Source organism: Serinus canaria, chromosome 2 (genome assembly GCF_022539315.1).
Source record: "Serinus canaria isolate serCan28SL12 chromosome 2, serCan2020, whole genome shotgun sequence".
Lineage (NCBI taxonomy): Eukaryota > Metazoa > Chordata > Aves > Passeriformes > Fringillidae > Serinus > Serinus canaria.
The window spans coordinates 112,791,231-112,813,106 of record NC_066315.1 but is presented as its reverse complement, the minus strand read 5'-3'; the positions used below and the strand labels follow the sequence as shown (position 1 = coordinate 112,813,106).

At 35.9% G+C, this 21,876-nt stretch overlaps 1 protein-coding gene across 1 annotated transcript in view; it reads right to left on the bottom strand.

The window, feature by feature from the left end:
* The window catches only part of LOC115484049 (lipoxygenase homology domain-containing protein 1-like), a 126,439-nt gene that overhangs the window by 43,814 nt on the left and 60,749 nt on the right, over positions 1–21,876 (bottom strand). The window contains exons 18-28 of the mRNA XM_030227673.2: positions 21,258–21,412; positions 19,142–19,355; positions 17,660–17,850; positions 15,937–16,147; positions 10,641–10,792; positions 7,809–7,887; positions 6,122–6,253; positions 5,459–5,640; positions 4,839–4,925; positions 3,405–3,537; positions 697–836 (exon numbers count right to left, since the gene is read on the bottom strand). Coding sequence (XP_030083533.2) covers positions 697–836; positions 3,405–3,537; positions 4,839–4,925; positions 5,459–5,640; positions 6,122–6,253; positions 7,809–7,887; positions 10,641–10,792; positions 15,937–16,147; positions 17,660–17,850; positions 19,142–19,355; positions 21,258–21,412 — 1,676 coding nt within the window. The remainder of the gene's footprint in view (positions 1–696; positions 837–3,404; positions 3,538–4,838; positions 4,926–5,458; positions 5,641–6,121; positions 6,254–7,808; positions 7,888–10,640; positions 10,793–15,936; positions 16,148–17,659; positions 17,851–19,141; positions 19,356–21,257; positions 21,413–21,876) is intronic.

The following is a 21,876-nucleotide window of genomic DNA, read 5'->3' as shown; positions in this document are numbered from 1 at the left end:
TCTCAGGCATGAGAGAGCATAAGAAACAGTGTGAAAACAAGCAGAGGATTCTGCTTCATTGTACAGGATAAATTGATCTAGTGCTCTCAGTTCAGGGTATGGGTGAACATGCTGTGTAGATATAATCATTATTATGGTAAAAAGCAAAGGTTAAACAGAAAATCTCTCCCAGGATTTATCTTGAGCAGACAATTATGTCTACAACCAGGTTTACCTGTTTGCAATTTATCAGATAAATGGATTAATTAACATATAATAGCTAACATGTTTAAAATCTTTCTTTCAACTCTATCTGGGCAGATTAAAAGAAAAATTAAAGGAGCAGTCACAGGAAATAGCCCTGATATTTCTATACTAGCTTCACAAATAGGTGAAAATTAAGCCATGGAATTTCATATATCATTGGATGTAGTTCTAGATTCTAAGAATGTTTACTGAGAGTTTGTGGATTTTAAATTTAATTGTACTCAAACTATTCCTAAACTGGAATCTCAGTTCAGGTGAAATGCCTATACTTAGCAAGCAACACATTCTTTCCACAGATTACCAGAGTGTAACATCCATGTTGGTATTTCGTAATTGGAAGGAAATATGGTATTAGAAAATAATAAAATTAAATACATTAAAAAAACCAAAAAAAACCAAAAAAACCCAAAAAAACCCCCAACAATGTAAGGAAAATTACTCAGTACTAACCTGCCCTCTTTCAAAATGTGAGTGCCCTAGTCTCCTTTTGCAGGAATCTCCCCACTCTCCAAATACTGTGATAAATACATCTGCATCAGTTCCTGATGCAGGCAGTGTTCCTGTATGGACATTGATGAAGTAAAGGACTTCTGCCATGAAAAAATCAGTGACATGAGACATTACCAAATGAGATTATTAACAATGTAATTACCAAACATTATAAACCAATATATTTTTGGTACAAGATTAATTTCAAGACCAAAGAATTAAGTTATAGGAATTGACATCAATTTTCTGAGTTTCATATAGATTGCTAGCTATCCACAGCACACACTACAGTATTAGGGATGAAATGTCTTTTATGAATCAATGCAAGAATCCATGCTTGCATTACAGAAGGAGAAAATATCTTGCTTCTGCATTCTGGAATCACCTGAAAGACTCGGACTCATTTTATCATGCTTTGTAAAAAAAAAATAAAAAAACAGGAGTTTTTGTAGGAATTATAGGTCTTAAATTGAGTTAGGATTTATCAACTCTAACAGTTTATCAAGGAAAAAACACAGACATAGGTGATGAAAAGCACTTTTTGTTCTGGATCAACTGAACTGTGTTTAAATCTCATATTTTGAGAATTATGACCAACATTATTTAGTATGTTCAGCAGAAATGGCTCAGCTATTTATATAAATATGCATTGTTATTATTCTTCACAACAAAGGATGGCTTGCCATGACTTTTGTCTGATGAGTTATACAGTACATATTGCTTGAGGCAGCATGACAGAGGATTTTTATTGGGTTCTGTGAAGAATTAAATGTTATAACAGACTCTTAAGATATATTTCCATTTGCAGTCTAGCCTCCAGTTAGATATTACATGCAAAAAGTTTTAAATATTTTAACTAAGACCTCTGTTCACAGTGTAATGAATGTGAATTCTTTTCTACATATTTCATAAAATGTAATCTGAACAAAGGAAGATGCCATCATATTTTAAATACAACGATGAAATGAATTATGGCTTCAGGGGCAGAAATGGGGCTTGAAGAAAACCTAAAAAAAACCCTGATTTTTCTCTTTGTGATTCATGCCTTTATGACTTTGCACCTGCCTTTTTCTAATCTGTGAATTAGTCCCTCATTAAGTGCAAATCAGTTAATTTTCTCAAAACTGCCATGCAAATATACTGACTGGGCTTTGTGCATTTTTCAGAGGTTCACTAGTGAAAACAATACATGTCAGTTGTTTTAAAACAGAAGAAAATGCTTTAACTAGATACCTCTACACAGCACTTACAGGATGGCCAGGGCATCAGACCCAGCCAGCGTGGGTTTAGGAGGGGTAGGTCATGTTTGACCAACTTGGTCTCTTTTATGACCAGGTGTCACACCTGGTGGAAGCAGGAAAGGCTGTGGGTGTTGTCTATTTGGACTTCAGCAGGGCCTTTGACTCTGTCTCTCTCAGCACCCTCCTGGAGAAGCTGGCAGCCCATGGCATGGACAGGAGCACTCTGTGCTGGGTTAGGAACAGGCTGGATGGCCGGGCCCAGAGAGTGCTGGGGAAAGGTGCTGCATCCAGCTGGGGCCAGTCAGCAGTGCTGTCCTCAGGAGTCTGTGCTGGGACCAGCTCTGTTCAATGTTTTTATTGATGGCATGGATGAGGGAATTGAGTCTTTCATCAGTAAATTTGTTAACTGGGGATGTGTGCCAGTCTGTTGGAGGGTAGAAGGGCTCTGCAGAGAGACCTGGAATGGTTGGATGGATGGGCAGAGTCTAACAGGAGGAAGTTTAATAAGTCCAAGTGCCAAATCCTGCATTTTGGCCACAACAACCCCCTTCAGTGCCACGGGCTGGGGAGGGTGTGGCTGGACAGTGCCCAGGCAGAAAGGGACCTGGGGGTACTGATCAAGAGCCAGCTGAACATGAGCCAGCAGTGTGCCCTGGTGGCCAAGAAGGCCAAGGGCATCCTGGCCTGCATCAGGAACAGCATGGCCAGCAGGAGCAGGGAGGTCATTCCTGCCCTGTACTCGGCACTGGTGAGGCCACACCTTGAGTGCTGTGTCCAGTTCTGGACCCTCAGTTTGGGAAGGACGTTGAGAGGCTTGAGCACATCCAGAGGAGGCAACAAAGCTGGTGAGGGGCTGGGAACACAAGCCCTGTGAGGAACGACTGAGGGAGCTGGGGGTCCTTTAGCCTGGGAAAAGGACTCAGGGGTGACCTTATCACTCTCAACAACATCCTGAAGGGTGGCTGTAGCCAGGTGGGGGTTGGTCTCTTTCTCCAGGCAGCAACTGACAGAACCAGAGGACACAGTCTCAAGCTGGACCAAGGGAAATATAGGTTGTATGTTAGGAAAAAGTCTTTTACAGAAGGAGTGATAAAATACTGGAATGGTCTGCCCAGGGAGGTGGTGGAGTCACCATCCCTGGATGTGTTAAAAAAAAGGTTGGATGTGGCACTTGGTGACATGGTTTAGTTGAGGTGTTAGGGCATGGGTTGGACTCAGTGATCTTGAAGGTCTCTTCCAACCTAGTGATTCTGTGATTCTGTGATCCCACAGTTTATTGAATGAATAGTTAAAAGTAATTTTTAATGGTTTTTTGATATCTATTGAATGCTTTGAAATCTTGTGCCTTGTGTTCATCCTATTAGGCAGTTTACAATGTATTTGTGCATGCAGTTGCTCATGTATTTATTTTTTATTTCAATTGCATACCCCTGAGTGGTGGCTGGTCTGGCCTGACTGCAGCAAGCTCTGTCACGGTCTCAGATCCATCTTCTCCAAACAGACATGAGGCTTCAGTGTGAAAGCTCAACTCTTGTTTAGTGTCCAGGTCTTTCAGCTGAAGCTGCAGGCAGAGTCAGAGAGAGAAATTCATTTATTTGAATTATTTAATTTCCTATTTCCATCCCGATAGAAACTGACATTTCTTCCTTTCACTAATGCCTGCACACACTTTATAACAGCTATCTAATTCTACTCTAACTGTTGTTAGAGCAGCTTCTTCAAGCTGCTAGTTCTGCAGCCTGATGTTTATAGGTGTATTCTTCTTTGCATGGCAACACAAGTATAGGACCCATTTGTAAATAACCAATGAGAGATACAGCTTAAATTGACCGGTATGTGTTTGCAATTTCAGAATGTCAAATGAATGAATACAGTTACATCAATCTCAACAGCATATGCACATTTTGCAAAAACATTTGCTTTGCTACTTTTTAATTTTTTAAATGAGTCTTGCTGTATCTCAGGTAGGATTTTTCAAAGTTGGCAGAAACTAGGTGTCCAGTGGCTTTCAGGGCTGCCTGTGGAAATAAGTACAATATTAACTGACACAGAGCACATTTGGGGAGAAAATGTAAGATAAACATCTCCTCTATCCCCACAGGAGCTCATTCAGACTCAGCATTCCTTTGAGTGTCACAAGCCCATTCACATTTTAGTCTGGAATGCAGCTGTCTCTAGCATTTCCATCAGAACAGTTTCTGGAGTCTTTATGCATTTAAGGAATCACCTTGATCTTTCAAATCCATAGCAGGGTTAAGGGACTCTGTGGCACAGTTCGGGAAAGCATTCTTTTACTTCAGATTAATTCAGTGTTATGTCCACAGTGGGGTTTTTTGCCCTTGCTTATAGGCAGAGCTCATTGCCACAATTTTTTCTTGAATTAACCTTCAAGTTTAAGTATTAAGGTTACTTTTAAATTCTAATTCTATTTTAAGATTGACAGCATTAAGTCCTTCCTCCATTTCTTTTTATCAGAATTCTTAAGACATATTAAACTACAATCAGAGGTTTGAGGCCCACTGATGGCCATATTGCAAAGAATAGAACTGAATATTATCTTAATTGGCTTCCACAGGTAGGTTGGTCTGTGTGGAGACCATCAGTATCTCCATGCAGGAGTTAACATTTCCTAACATCAGCAGGAAAAACTGCTTTCCATGTAAGGAAGAACTGTGCATAATGGGTCTGCAGACCAGTGAAGAGCTACAGCAATATGCACTTCAGGTGCACACAAAGAGATCTGCAAGCTGTAGGCAGTCATCTGTAGATACCAGGTAACTGAGACCATCTGTGTCTCAACAAAAGTTATTTGCTGTTATGTTGAAAATTATTGCAAGTTTATATGTATTTTATTTGGAATACCTTGTGGAGTTTAATTCCTTTTCTCAAGGATGGACCAGATAACACAAAGGAGACTTTTAATATATCTCCAATATCACCAATGGTCAACTGTTAAAAAAAAAAATAATAATAATTAATTACATGTTGTAGGCAACACTTTACATGGCATACTTTAAACCCCCTCAAAAAAAAATACAACAGGTAATAATATTGGTCAATGAGGTTAGTGTTAGGATGAGGAAGTCCTATTAAGAGTGCAAGTTAATTCAGACTCACATTTGTATCATGAATTATGTCTATTTTTTATAGAGGGAAATGGTTGCAGAGCATAGGCCAACGCAACCAAAAAAAAGGAAAATGCTCAACTGAATTCTGTATTTTCAAGTCCAGTTCTTTTCCCCTGACTAAATTCAAAGTTCATGAGGTTTTTCACATCAAATTTGGGATTTCCTCAAGAGAGTTAAGTGATATGTTTTGGCCCACATGTGAGAGGTTCTCCAAGCTGTGTTTATTTAAGACACAGAGGTATAAACATTAACTCTGACAAGCAACCAGTACACATAATGTCATACATATTGCTACAATTCCTATTTTATTGAAACTATTTGGTAAGACTTGTATGAAGTAGAAAAGAAACCAACCAAAAAGGGAGTATCACTCAGATTTTGAACTTTCTGTGCAGGGGATTTCCCTTTTCTTCCAAATGCAACAACTTGAATGTTAGGAACATCTTCTGGTACTTGTGTGCAGTGCACCCATGTTTGCCATCGTCCTCTACTTTTTGTATCTAAATTTTTCGTGGGAAGAGATGTCACAGATGTCTCTGCAGTAAAAGTAAACCTATATTTAGAGCAATATCTGTTATAAGGCAGTATAAACCAAAAGATTATATTGCCTGGTAGTGCCAGATATAGCGCAGGAAATTCATCAACAAAGCCACAAACCCCTCATTACTCATGTTAGTTCAGTGGAGAGGTAGAAAACCAGGTCAGTGGCCCCATGGATCCATGTGACACTCACACAGAGGCCATGCCTCTTCTCCTTGTATTGTTCCAAGGACAGGAAATGTCCTGCCAGAGCAGAATCTTTCAATACTGCCATTTCAAATTTCTCCATCCCAGGCATTATTTCTTCCCCTTTGTTCCCAGAAAGCAGGATTCACCTTGGTCCAGGCCCAGCCCCTCACCATTGGGGTACCAATGCTAAGTTCTTCCTACTGTGTGATGTAGCCTTATACCAGTTGTGAACAGCTCTGCCATGCAGGAGTGATTCATGGAAATGAAGGACACTTCTGCTTGTGTTACCTTTGAGCGGAATTGGGACTTCTACAAAATCTTCCTTGGAGCGTTTATTGATCCATCCATTGTGAAAAAAAACATGTGTAGAAAAAGGGTAGGAGACTTCTTTTATAAGAATTTTTTCCAAAAACCACCCATCTGATTGAAAATAAACAGGACATTATTAATTTATACCTTTTAAGCAACAAAATATTCTGTGTATGCAGTAAAATTTCTACCTTCATCAAATCAAAAAAAAGTTTTCTTTTGACAGACTTCTTAAGGAAATAAAATTTCTGAAAATATATTTGCTATGTGTATGTGTTTCTATCTGTTCCACTACACTCCAAAATAGTCAATGTTTTTACAGACCTTGTTAAATTAAATGTAGGAATAGATTTGGTGTAGTGATCTATTACATCTCAAAGTATGGAAAGGTTTCTGTATGCAATCTTTAGACACAAGAAAACCCAATAGGAAATTATATTATCAATGTCCTAATGGAAAAGGGATCAGGATTTCTATTACATTAGCCAAGAGAAAACCCACTCAACCCACAGCTTTCTTTCTGGGGAGATACCATTCTATATAATAAGGAACAAACTTCAGCTTTTATCTTTATCTGATTTGAAACCATGATTGTTTAGAAACAAAGCATGTGTAGAGTCAGATCTCTGAGTCTTGGTAAACTTGGTTACACTCCCAGTTTTGCTGAAATGAATGAAAGTTTGAGTGTTCATTTTAATATTACCATCTAGGAAATAGTGTCCCATCCTGTTTTTCTGAGTCCATGTTTAACCTACAGAGTCATTTTGTAATCTTGGGGTTTTTTAGAAAAGAAGAAGGAACAAGAGACCCAGGTTATCATACTCTGGAACAATCATTTCCATTATCAACATTATCCTGCAGGAGTAAAATACCTGTAGAATCTCAATTCTGTTGTCTTTAAAAAACAATGGGTCAAAATTGTAGCCAAAGGATTGAATAAAGTATCAATAATTGGTACTCTTTGCTGTTGGTATTTATTTTCAAGAAATAAGCAATTTTTTAGCTACAATAGCTGCTTTGGAGTCAGCAGTAGGATGAGAAAAAATGCTGCAGCAATAAAGCCTTTTTATCTGCCAGTCAACCTCACATATGCAGGATCCCTTAAAAAAATATTTTGCATGGATTAGAAGGAAAGAACCTGTGAGGCCAGAATAGCCTTTCTTCTGTGTTCAAATTCTCAATCTAAGGAACCAATTTTATGTTCTTATCTTTACATAGAAGCATATAGACATGAAATAAATTCTTTTTTTTGACTTATCCATCATCTAAAAATGTACAGGAAGAAGAAATTAACAAATGTTTCAAAAGCATAATGGTATACTGCTTCATGAAAAACATTAGCTTTGTTGACTGTTCTTGTAAAAAGATAGAAACTTCAATGGAGAACAATTTCATATATAATTTTACTATTTTACGTTGTCACATTTTCTTGGAATCCCTTGCACATTTTAGTAAAACCAAGCTGCATCTGAATACTTGAGATGTATAATCCAAAAGAAATAATGAACAGCAAAAAATGGAAATCAATTTCATATTTTCTAATTTTTTTAAAAACACTTTTGTGGTAAATTTGAGACATTTCTGTAATACTTAATCTAATGAGGTATCACCGAAATCTAATAATCTACATCATTATTACCTTACATTAACCGAAAAAATTACCAACCTTTTCTAAGACTTTTAAATCCAACACAAACTTGATTCAACTTGCCAAGGTATACAGATTTGATTTTGAAAATATCCACCTGCAATATGAAAATAATCAAAATGATATTTTAGTTAAACTTAATAGGGGTCTGGTTTTGAGTATTTATCAGTTTAGTCTGGCATGTCTGATCATTGTTTTGCACCTTGATTGAAGCAAATTTATCTCATCTATGCCATTTAATTGTGTTTGACTTCATAAATAAATATTTTCTATTACAGCTCATCTTTTCTTATCCGGTTGATATTATGAATTATGAATTTCAGAATGCCTCTGTATTTAGTAGGAAGTATTTTTGGAAAAATCAGATACACACACTAGCAATATAGTTCTCATTTTTCATACCCTCATGGACTGAAATGAACAAATCATAGTGTGTTGAAAGTTACTTTGATCCAGAACCTAACTTGCAAGGAAACTGATAAATACTAGATGTCTAATAATTCTGAAAATCTGGAGCAATTTCATTTTCACTAAAATTCACAGGTAATAAAGTGGGAATTAGGCATGTAAATGGGAATTGAGTGAATGGTATCTGTGAAGATTTCAACCACTGTGTTTTTGGGATAAGGACGTGTCCTTGAAATTATCCCTATAATAGGCCAGATTTTCTACATACAACAGACTTGAATAATCAATAGACTTCATGGAGTTTTTCCTTTTTTCCATACAGTAAACCTTTGTAGTCATTTATTCACCTTCCTGTAGTTTATTCACCTTCCTATGCTCATCTTCTTCTTTGAACAGTCATCTTCATAATCTCTGGGAAAGCTCACATAAGTATGTGCACTGACACGTTGCTTAAAATGTGTATGCATTGGCTTTTTTAACTGGGCCTGAAGAAATGAGGTTTGGAAACATACTATTTATGAATGAATTCATCTAATCTTTCGAGAAACCAGCTGCAAAACTAAATCTCTGCAGCTAAGTCTTTTATTTCATGTGACTTATGAGTTATTCTGTTGAACACAGAAGCAGTTGTCTTGGAAAGTTGGGTTGAAAATGCAAGTTTGAATATAACAGCTGGGGACTCGTTTGTGGGTTTGAAAAAAAACAATAAAACCCTTGCATTGTTTCCATAGTCTCACAGTTCCAGAATTTCAATGTCTGTGAGAATAATATTGATCAAAAGGATCATCTAGAAAAAAAGAGCAATGACTAAAACCAGAGCATTCATCATTTGAGAGCAAATTGGAGTAAAGAGAACTGCAACAGAGTGAATACCCAAAGTGTTGCTACTCGAAATCTTTCCTATAAGAAGAGAATTAGGGCCTTATAGCCCAGGATATAGAAAAGCCCTTTAGAATTTCAGAGGAAGGATTTAGCAAGTCTGAACAAGCCTGTTCAAAAACTGACACAGAATCTGGATTATACAGAAAAAATCCTTGTGAATTTGCAGATGAGTAGTACTTCCACAGGAATGAGTATTCACAGAAGTCAAGTGCTATTGTTCAGGTTTTTCTCTACAAGTTTTATTCTTGGCAAAAATGTAACACCATTTTATGAAATAAAGAGTTTTTTAAAAGGTTGGGACAGTTTGGGTTTTTGAAAGAAACAGGAATCTGTGCCTCTTCCAGTCTGTACTGATACCTTATCCATTGTAGCAGGCAGTCTAGCTGTTCAGATTTTTTTTCACTATCCTTAAGATATACTACACAGGACTATTATCTGTTATCATCAAAAAGACTAATCTATACAACTTCCTACATTACTCCTTCAAACAAGATGGGCTCTTCTATCCTGTCATTATTTTCAGATTTAACTTGTGAACTCTGAGCCACCAGTTTGATCAGTTCTTGATGAGCATGATATTGAGGATGCATATTTTCTTCTACAATGGAGAAAAAAAATACAGTGGATATAATGACTAAGATCTGGATTTCTTTTCATACAAAAACCTTGGTTCTTCTAGAATCTTTAAAAATAGTAAGAAAGGCAGATAAAATAAACACAGGTATGTATAAAGAGTAAATGAAACATATATCAAGTACATTTTTCTAGCTTTCTGTACCAGAGAAGAAACTACACAAGGCTGGCTGGCAACAGTGAGATACTCTCTCTCACCCTCCCTAAAAGAAGATTTCCATGTACTTAATTTCAGGATTTCATTAAAATAAAAAATATTAAAAAAAAAAAAAAATTCCAAGCTGAAATTCTAAACACTAGGATCTAATAAAGTATCAGCTAGACATGTTCTTCTGATTTGAAAGAGATATTTCCTTTTGATCTGAAGTCTGTTTTAGTTACTTTGTTCTTTTGCCAATAGCTTCTCAAGGAATTACTCTTCTAGGAAAAGCCTTTTAATCTCAAAAAAGCAACAATATGTTTACCAAAAAGCAAGAAGTGGGTAGAAAAATTTGAAACATGAAAAAATGCGAGTCTTCTTGGAACACTGACAGTGTTCAGGAAAGTTGATAAAAAAAGTTCTTAGACTACTTTAGGTGGAGGGGCTACAAATGTGAGTTATCCTACAGAAATGTTATCACTCCTAACAAACAAGCATATTTTAATAAAGCAGTGATGCCTCCCTGGCCTTAAAAGTCTGGATTATTAAATCAGAACACTTAGAGGTCATTTAGTTCAATTCAGAATTAATTTATCACCTTAAATGTTTTACTGTAGCACAACAGTGATGAAGCTTAAAAACAATATGTTAGCTGTGGAGACAATTGTTGTATGCAATATAAAACATTAATATTTTTTTATACTCTATCTATGAAAAGTTTTCTGAAAATATAAGTTCTAACAAAAGGACACTCCCAGATTCAGTTACATTTTTGCTCATTATTTTACCTGCCCTCTAGCAAAAGTGATCAGGCTGTTTTTTGAGTTAAGCCATCGCTTCCCTGAGTCACTTTTTTCTCCTTGTATACGAAGATAAACCTCTCCAGTGGCATCTGCCTTCTTCCAGTCTCCCGTGTGCAAATGGATTTCGTACTCCACAACTTCAGAAAAAATAGACAAAATAAACCCAAAAAGTCAGCTGGAGAAAACACTTGTCATCTTGCCTGACACCCACATTAACCACCAATTCTTGTACCACCAAACAAGGTCTCTTCAGTTCTGGTGACATACACATAACCAAAACACATTCCTGCTGCACAACAGGATGGCAATCTAGAGAATATGGATTTGCTCTGCTCTAACACCACTCCCAGATAATAAGTGCTATTCTTCGCTGTTTGGGGCACAGGATCTCTTGTGTACTGTCCCCTTCCATACAAAGTAGGAAAATCCTTCTTAAGGAAAAAGCCATACATGCATCCTCTTCAGAAAGTCTAACTTTTTCTTTCTATTATTTACTAATATTTCTTTGATTTTCCCTCCGTCTATTTTTATTTATCACTAGTTAGACCATAATGCCATCACAATGTTCTTAAGTTAAAATATGTTCATACGAAATAAAAATAATGAATTAAAAATTCTTCAAACATCAGCTTTAACAAATAAATAGAAAAGACTACTGACATTTTGTATCATTCTCCAAAGAACCTGCCATTAATGATATAATGGCCCACAAATCCAGGTCGGATAACTGAATTTTGAATTTAAGGGGAAACATTCCTGAGTTTCTCAGCTGTGGTCATAGTACAGAGATTAGAAGAGACACCTATCTCCCCTGTATGAAGCCTCTGCTTCTTTGCCTCTTTTTGTCACAATACATAGGGAAGTGATGCAGATGAGACCAGACTGAATTCATGCCAAAGAAACTTCATGGAAATATCCTATGTTCACTTTTTAAATGACATATTTCAGCCCCTGAGTTTCCTATGGAAACAAGGAACAAGGAAACACTTAAACAGAAGCAGGTCACAATCTCAATATTCTCGGTTATTTACATCATTTTAACAACAAGGACCCCAGGACAAAATAAGAAAGGCTTTGGGGGGATAGATTTTATTTTTCTTCTGGTGTTGTGCGCTCTAATTCAGATTATAACAGTAAGTATGATGTGCATAGTGTGTTCATCTGGGCTCATTTGTGTTATGAGCTGGTACTGTCAATTTAGGAATCTAACTTTGGTGGCTATATTAGGACTGAGCTTCTTATGAAGCCAGCAGGAGAAGGCAGGTGCTATAGAAAACACCTCTGATGGGTTCCCACACATTCTAGAGATAAACACTAGAACTCAGGAGTCTAAATTTAGATGTTTGAAATGTTCCTCTGCTTCCCACCGCAGGCATTGCTTCTTCAGCCTAAGAATAAAAGCTATGCTCTTGTAGCAACACATGTTTGTAAAACACGACTGTCTAATATTTTTATAAGGACAGAATCTTTTTCCCTGTAAAATGCAGAGTCACATTTGGGATGCAGGTGATGAGCAATGCACATGTTCCAAGAATGTATCTCAAAATATTTGTTTTATCTCTTGAACTTTTTTTTTACCACAAACACTAAGACTTTTTTTTAAAAAAAACTGAGCAGTCTTAAAATCCAGTGTTTTAAAAGTCCTGAGCTATGTTTGACTACCAAAGTTATCAGCCCTTTATCCAGCAGCCTTCACCACTGTAGCAGTAAAATACAGACAACATCTAGACTATGTGACATTTACATGCTGGAGAAAGTCTTCCAGCCTCACTCTGCCTCCTGTCCCTCCCTGGAACTTGGCTGGCTCTACAATATCTGCTTTCCCAGGCAACTCTGGTGTGCAAAGGAGGGGAGTGGTGCTTCAGACAGACATGAAATCAAGGAGAAAAAAGCACTTTCAGTTTCACAGCTGACAGTACAAGCTTGAGAGCATGGAAATGCACATTATTCAAGTCTGATACATGTATTTCAGTCTAATGTACATCATAAGATACATGAATATCTGAGTATACATTCTGGAAATGTCTGATATTCTCAGTGGTTTTTTCTTCAATCAAATTTTTTTTCCAAGATAGAAATAGTCTATTTAAGCAAACTGTACATTCTTTAAAAATATTATAATTATGAGAAAGTTCTAGTAGGTTTAAGAATGATTCAATGAACCCAGAAGCTAAAGCTGTCATGTAGTTTTATGCGTAGGTGATAGGAAAACAGGGAGGGAAAAAAAGTGTTCTGAGAATATTTATTTTAAGCTTTTCTTACAGCTCTTTTCACAAGTTGGTGCTATTCATGTTGAGTGTTATAATCAAAAGGTCTGAATTCAAATATTGTGACATCTCATATAGATATTTCTTTCTATTTCTAAAATAAAAAGGTCCCATAACAGGATTAATGGTTTTAAACAGTGGGTTGGTATAGACTGTACTATTAATATTTAAAAGGATTCATTAAACAATAAGGGCTGCATAAGCCTGCTAATGAAAGTATGCTCATTTCAATAAACTTCTGAAATGTATTTATTTATCTTTACCTTTTACTTCATGAGGATGATGTCTGAGAAAATCTGTTTGCTTAAATGTAGCTTTATTTCACTGCAGCACTATTTGCTTCAGGGACTCCACCTGGGATTATCTTTTTATATATTTTTTTAATAATTTAAACTAAGGACTGGGAAAATTCTTATAATTGATGGTGTCACTTCCTATTTGATGATAAGAAGTAAACTAAGAGTTTTCCCAGCCTGGGGCTCTAACATATATCATTCATTTCTTCAATGGAGTTAAAAATGAGCTGCCAGGTTAAAGACAACATAGCTCCATTAAAGCCAGTGCAGCTACACAGACTTGATCTTTCTGGAGTTCCAGATGGTTGAAAATGCATGAGCTGTCCAGGTGACACTTTGGTTAGCATTTAGCCAATGGCATGTTGCTATCAGGGAGCTAGGACATGAAGTTTCTGTGCTGTTCTTTCAGAGTGTTGCCTCCTCTGTGTAACTGGGCCATGTGAGTAGATTTTTTGGAGTCAAAAGGCTGTTTGTATGAATAAGATCAAAATATTTTGATCCATGTGGCTGGCCACTTCCATGAGGGTAGATGAGAAAGCACAGTGCTCACATTTTTACTGCTTTGATCCATTAATATTTGAATCATTAATATACAGACCCACGAGCTTAGCTTAGAAATGTCTGTAGTGTTTCTGCTGAGTTGGTACTTCCAGCTGAATCAGCTGAATCTATTGATGCATAATTTAAAGCTCAATGTATTCATAGCAAATATTTACCATTCATTTTCCACTGTTTAAGGGAAATAAAAGTATACAAAGTAGCCCCTATGAAAGGAGTCATAACTGAAGGGGGGTGCTGGGAAATGGAGTAAAAGTTTTTAGGCTGAGTTAGACAGCATTCTGATTGTGTTCTGTATGAACAGCATACCCCAACATCAAAAATTTACAAAGAGAAGGTATTCTGTTCAAGCTTTTCATTCTTTGTCTCTTCCCAATCCTATTTCCAAAAATTCTCTTTCAGATGTAAGCCAACATATTGCAAAACTGAAAGCAATCACCTAATGTTCATTTAAAAAGGAAAAAAAAAAACCCATAAATTAAAGATAGGAGACTAAATACAAATTATTTTTCATTATTATTTTGTATTAATTTCTTGTGTGCGTGTCTATGAATAAAACCAAAATATAACAAAGAAGAAATTTTAGACTGAAGTAGTATTTGGACCACCAAGAAAAAAGTGATATTAACACTTCCAGTTGTAAATCACTGGACTCCACAAAATGGTTTGTGAGAAACTTTCTAGGTTGGTAGATACACCCATCTAAAGATTAATTTTTGAGAGACAGCATATACATGTCTTTTCCCAGAAATTTTCCAAGGAAAACACCCTAAACCCCTAATATACCTCAATAATTAATTACTTTACATATCAGAATAATGCTTTCAGAACAGTATCTTCATTTGGCTCAGCACAATAGAGGCTTTGAGAGGCTTATTCTAGAATTTTAACTTTTTTAAATTTTTGTACTTTTTATATGCAGTAAAAAATTTAACAAGTTTGAATTCAGGAAGCAATTGTTCATATTTACAATCTTTCTCATTTTTTCTTAAATAAATCAGGGAAATAGGTCATTTTAATAAGGTCTAGAATTACTATATTCTTGATTATAAATCCAGCATTTATTACATCCAACCCATGTTTTTTGAATCGGATGGACCAAAAGTCTAAAATGTTAAAATTTTTCAGTACATTAATACAAGGGGAAAATTTTTTTTAATTATGCAAACCCACCCAAAACCAGAAATTTAAAGGGTCTTTGCTGTTTCTTTCAAGTTTCAACTTTAAGTTAGATGAAATATTTAGGAAACTCTTTTTAGAGAATGGTCTGCAAAAGTCCATGTAGTCTATTTTATTTCTTTTTCTGGGCTGCTTCCATCTTTTTCTATTAGTTTCCATTTAAGCAGAACACTCTTTGTACTATAGCCTCTAGCAAGAGACCTCTTAACTGGCAATAAAAGCCTCAATATATGATCTTTACTCTCTCCATCAATCCTCTTTATTCTAATGAGCTGAATAAATGGGAAGCTTGTCCTTAAGTACTAGTGTTCAATAGGTACTAGTATACAACTGGTTGTTCCAGGGGAAGTGGTTGGGGATGGTTGGCAGAAATCACTTAATTATCTCTGGCATCATATCATTCACATGTACTACTAACAGCAGAGAAACACGCAACTTAATGTGTATTTTTGTAGGGTATTACTTGCTCTGCTATGAATTTCTCATTGGCATCAATAAAACACTAGTTTAATTGAAATTCTTGAATATCTCTTAGCTGCCTGTGTGGAATTTTAAAAATTCCACCTTTGTTGTGCAGGAGGGTCAGCAATCCTTTTCTTCTTTACTTTGTTTCCAGATCTTATACATTTCTTTGTGAATAGGAAGAGACAAATAGTATCACACAGTAGATGCTATTTCATACTCATCTTCAGCTGACATAGCATTATTTTGAAGAGATAATAGATAATCAAGAGTTAAAACTGGAACATCATCTGATGAGAAAGAAGCCAAATACCATGTTTGGTATCATCAGTTAGAGCAGCTCTCATAATCATCATACCAATGATTTCTCTTTTGTGGTAAATGCGTGTGCAAAACCAACACATTCCTTAATATTAAATTCTTATGGAAATCCTCACACAGTGTTTTTGGCCCAAAAGAGATATACTGGTGTTCCAGAGACAGATCCTGACCCCAGTAACTAAAAAGGACATGACTTACCAGGCAAAGGATCCTGATCTGCATAGAGAGCTGGCAGCTCCACACATTTGTCTTCCTTAGGGTTGAACCAGCAGTCAAAAGCTAAATACATCTCTTCTTTTCTGTCTGGGTGCTTCATATGCAGTAAATCTAAGTGCCATGGCTGTTTTAGCTCGCTGTGTGGGCCAGTTACCTGAACTTTGTATATTGAGCCAATACCTGCCAGTTCATCCTGTGTGAGGAGAAAGAGAAGATGAATGGATCTCATTTCAAATTGCAGCAGAACAAACATAGTTGGCAGCTGAATGCAACAGTTGAACACACTTCAGTAGTTAAAAAAATTGGGGCAGATTTATAACTAGTACTATTTTCTAATCAGCTTTACTAATTTCTAATCAATACAAAATTGATTTAAAAACATGAATGAGGAGATGGAATGCTTGAGGTTTGATATTAAGGAACAGGCAATGGCAGTTGCTGCAGAAATTTGTACACAGAGCAAGGCACAATGTTCATATATATTACACAGATTCAGTAGATTATTTTCAGGCACAGAAGATTAAGCCAATTTTTAAAACTTTGGGCACTATTGGAAATATTTCTTACAACAACAAAAATTATGCAATTAAACATAAATTTGAAAGAAAGCTAATCCAGTTTTGAGGAAGCATCCAAGACATCCTTCATCCTCACTCTAGATCATAGAAGTTGTACATTACAATCTTGCATTCATACTTGAGGAAAAAAACTAATCTATTTCTACTGGTGATAATGCACCATGTCTAGGACATACCATTGCTTGAGTAGGTGAAAGCAGAGGAGGCCTTAGATACTATATTAGGGGTTTAAAATTATTTTTTTTTTCATTGTAAGGAAAAAAAAGGGAGGAAAGAGAAGTTGTGTTTTCCTATTCAATATTCTTGGATTCTTTCCCCTGCTCTTTCATTTTAGGTATGCCCAGATAGTAGAAGTCCATGTGACCTGACTTCAGCCTTTCTTCTGACAGGGCACCTCCATCTTCATGCTGCTTTTTTTTTCTATTTACCAGAGATTCTTGGAAATAGCTTGGAAAAACCCTCTGAGTACTCCTCATTTTGGATCATGTTTGTGGTTAGTCTACTCTGCTTAGTTCCTCTTTCACTAGAGAAAAGAGGAGCATCAAAATACAACAAATAATTTCTTTAGCTCAATCGTAAAATTCAATTCATTAAGAGGAAAAAGGAAGAGACGATAAATAACAGGGGGAAAAAGAGAAACCATACTAGAAAAAGCAGTTCAGAGAAACTGATGGCAGGGATGAATAAATTACATGAGAGAGAAAAGAGAAAAATTAACCTTCTGTGCATTTAATCTCATTTATGATTCTTCGTTCTCTATCATCAGCCCCAAAAGCTCTACAGTATCCCATGGCATATTGTATGCCTACAAATTGCTGATTTTTGTGAGATCAACAAAGCCTGTAAATCAGTACCTGCCACGTGCTATACGCTGTGATGTGCACCAAGGGACCAATTCGCTCACTTAAACATTCTCAGTATGAGACACTGGGAGAATTTGCTCATTCAAAAACCATTGTTCATGTGTTGCTACCTACAAACAAAAATGATGATCTGTGCCAAACTACACAGAGGACTTAAAAATCAATTTGGTAGTTTAGTTTAAAGAAACAGTTTATCTCAGAATTAAGTGGATTATTGGCTACATGACTCGTAGGCTTTCATGCAACAGAGAAAGGTTGAAGTACCTTGATCTGAATCGCTTTTCCTGTGACTTGAAGTGGCAACTTTTTGTGGCTCAGGTTGCCGTAGAAGATAAAAGAAAGGCATATTGGATCCTCTTCAGCACTCAAGTCAGATCCAGTGATATCCATTATCCAGAAACCTGATGACTTCATGTTGATTTCAGGCAGTTTAGGACTAAGAGTCGACCTTCTACCTTTAAAAATTATCAAAGAGAAAGGAAAGATGACAGCATGAGAGAATGGCATAATCCAGCAGGACCACAGCCTTTACAGTACACAAACAAAGCTCTTTTTGCAGGTTATGGTGTATCTATAGCAACTGCTCACTAAGAAGAACACATCAATATCTTTAGTATATTTTTTGTGAAAAATTTAGCAGCTTAGTGTTCTTTCTGGGTTTAAAATTTAGTTTCAATGGCATTTTTTTATGCCAATGTATTTTCCTTGTCATGTTTGGAAGTAATTTGTAAGAAAATATTCAATCACCTTTTAGAGGTCTACGGAATTGTTCTTTAAAAAGCAATCAGTGTTACTAAAGCAAATTTATCATTTAAGAGCATGCAGGCATATGTAGCATGTAGGCACCTAATGCAAAATGAACAATTCTAATGAACTTTGCTTGTCACCAGATGTTACCTAGCAAAATAATAGGTGTTTTAATAGTGTGAGACTGACAGGTAACCTATAATAAACACACAAAGTTATTTGCCAGATGCTCAGAAGATCAATATCACTATCTCCTTCTCTATTTCTTCATTAATTGTTGTTATTCTTCATTTTAGTTCTGTTTTAACCAGTCTAGGTGAACTGAGAATGATTCCATGAAGAGGAACAGCTCAGGAAAATGTACTTTCTACAACTCAGAAAAACCACACAACTCAATCAAGGACATCTTGTGTCTTACTTCTTCTGGAAACAGTTCTGTAGTTAATTTCCTTTGCATTGAATTCTTTTCAGTGGATTGAAGGAAAAAGTCTTTTACTACTTCTGAATGACTTGTAAGTGTTCTTTTGCCAAGTACATCCAGGTTTAGATTTGTGCAAATCATGGCACAGTAGTAGGTGGGAAGTGAGCGGAAACGAGCCTACCAGAACTGCTGCTTTGTGCTGTGAAACACTCTCACAGGTAAAGACTAGGCTCATTTCACTGGAGTAATTTTTCTTTATATTTCAAATGAGATTCTAAGCTGAAAAATAGTGCATAAAATTTAAGCTATTTATCCCCACGAGGTGCACATCCTAAGCTTGGCTGTTTATCTCTCATTGAAATGTGCTGTGTTTAATTTGGAAGGCAGGTGTTCCATATGCAACACATTGAGAAGACAGAATTATACTAACTTTGACCTTAACAGATGTGGCTCTGCTGCAACACTAAGATCAAACTGAAAATTCACATTTTTGATAAAAGAAGAATACTGTAGACATCTAAATGATCTGTAGTCAAACATGTATATAAAAATGGGCAGGTCAGTTTTGCAGAACTTACCTACTGTTACAATCTCACAAACAGTCTCACATAAACCCAGATGAGTATCAAGCCAGTTCCACAGTGGAAAGACCCATTCTTTGTCTGAATCTTGAGATTTCTTGACTGTTACCATCTTGAGGTACATCCCTGCCCCGTAGCCTTCTCCATCATGACCTATGACCACTTTTTGCAATTGGCTCAGAGAAACAGCTTCCACCAAAAATGAATCCACCTGCAAAACAGGGAAATACTCAATAGAGCATAATTTTGACCTGAACTTCAGGGAAAATATAGACCTGAATTCATCTGAGATTTCAGAATTTTTAAAGTCTGATTCCTTGTAAAGCTTAACATAGCATCTCCCTGCTGAATAAGAAAGCACACACTGATTAGAATTAACATTTCATCCTATATTCATCATTAATGATGCATTTTAATTTCATTTGATGTTTGGTCAATATGTATCACTGCATCAATCTTTTCATATTATATTAAAATCTATATACCTCAACTTTCGGTCAGTCAGTTATGATAAGATTTTGGTTTTAATGAAATTTCTGTCTTTCAGATATTTAGTTTCTAAACTTTATCATACAAGTCTAGATACATATTAATGGTTCTAAACAAAAGTTAAAAATCTAAAGAGTGTTTTTACTCCAAGATTGCTTTATAATTCTTCTCTGGTAGTCAGAAAACCTGACTTTTTGCTTTCCTTACAAAATGAAAATAATTGTGGAGCAAATTGAGAAGAGTAAGGAAGTTAAAATGAAAGTGAAGAGAAGATGAGAGATGGGAAGGGAAGCCGAATGGAGAAGGCAGAGAAGGACATGAAGAGAAGTAAACACAAGTGGCAACAGATGAGAAAAGGGATCAGAAAAACAAGATAAGTAAAAACAAGAAATGCAAAGGAAGAAATTGTATGCCCCACTAAATTTTTGTAAGAAAGTCAGATGTTTAGTATAAGGCCCAGCCAGGGCCCAGATGGATGTCAGGGTAACTGCTAAAGGTCAGAGAGTCATGAATAACTGGAGTTTGGACAGCAATATCTAGGAATATAATTAACACCAAAATTGAAATTTCAATTTTTTTTCCCTAAAAATAAAAGAATTCAGTAATAAGAACTAACTAAACTGGAGTTCAAAACTATTAAAAGACCAAGATATTAGCAAGCTCATCCCTAAAAGAATTCAGTAGTTGCCAAAGTCCTATGTGCTGTCCCTATTACTTTTAAATAAAATATTGGAGAAGAGTATTTTCTGCTACTAATATTGAAAGAATTTTCATATAACAAAAAGATCTTCTTTTTCCTAATAATAGTCAGAACCCAGCAGCAGATTGTGAGCAGAAATCATTAACTTCATTAATTAAGATAATTTAGGAAATAAATCCATGTATGAACATAAATTAAAATAATTACAATATAGTGCTGTCTTCTGTATGTAGGCATGGTTCTGAGAAATACACAGAAATGAAATTTAGAAGTTCTCTCAGTTCATTACTGATTCCACTTTTACCCTAACAAGTGCTGTGGTAATTATCTAATAAAATTATTTCACAGAAATCTAAGCCTCTCCTCGACAATGGACACTTTTGCATGAGTTTTTTTCAAGCGTCCTTGTTCAGTGAATGAAAGTCTAATTCACAACAGAGAAATTTTATTTATCTAGAAACACTGTTTATTTGCATTCTTTTTCTAAGTGGAATTTTTGTTTCTTGTCTAAACTTGCTGATATTGAGTTGGTGTTTCAAAGTGGGATTGCGGTTTCAGGAGCATCATAGACTGCAAAAGTCTCGTGCAAATTTCTGTAATTAATTTTTCACTGATTTTTAAATTGTTTACTCCGTGTTCTGTCTTAAATTTGGAACAGAAGAAGTCAGAAGCATGATCACAGAGGTTCTCCCCACTAATTTGCTTTGTATTGCTCATGTGAAGCCTTTATTGCCTCATGGGTATGTTCTTGTACAGGAAATAAATAACCCTGGCATTGATCTAGTGTGAATACCTGGAAGATAAATTCTGTGAATGTTTCCAAACTCTTGCCTATCTAGCCAGATGTATTCTGAGCAGGCATTAGCCTATATTTAATGCAGTGCTAACCCCTGCACATGCAAGACTCCAGTATGGCACCATTACCTTATTTCTTTGAAATTTTCTTCCTTTCATTAGAGATGTCTGAAGTTTCCTCACACCTGTGTCCCCTCTTTTGCCATAGAGAGTGATATAAACATTTGCAAAAGTCCCAGCTCCCCAGCGGTCACCAACATGTACAGAAACAACATACTTATAGACTGTACAAAAAGAAAAGAAAAAGTTTAATTAAAGCTGATTAAGTACAAGCTGCACTTGAAATAAAACAGCAGCACAGAATATTTAGTAAGACTCGCTTTTTTTTTATTTCTGCAGCTACAAAAAATCTGCTACACAGTGAATCAAATAATCAGGTTGCTCTTTATGAATCTAATCTCTTCATACTAAGATCAAATGAAGACTTTCCATTCACTTTCTTAGAAATTTGAAGGAAATTGGACTTGGACAACTTAGACTTAAGAATCTAGGCTAATTCTGCCCAAGTCTGTTTTATTGTGCAAGATCTGGAAAGCAAGAATTCATTCGAGTTAGTTCAGGAACTAAATTAAAAACTAATTAAAAATTGAATAATATTTGAAATAGCTAATAATTAACACAGGTCAAAGAATAAGAATAAGGTTATGCAAATTTAAATGAGAAACAGATGCAAGATAGCATCTGGATG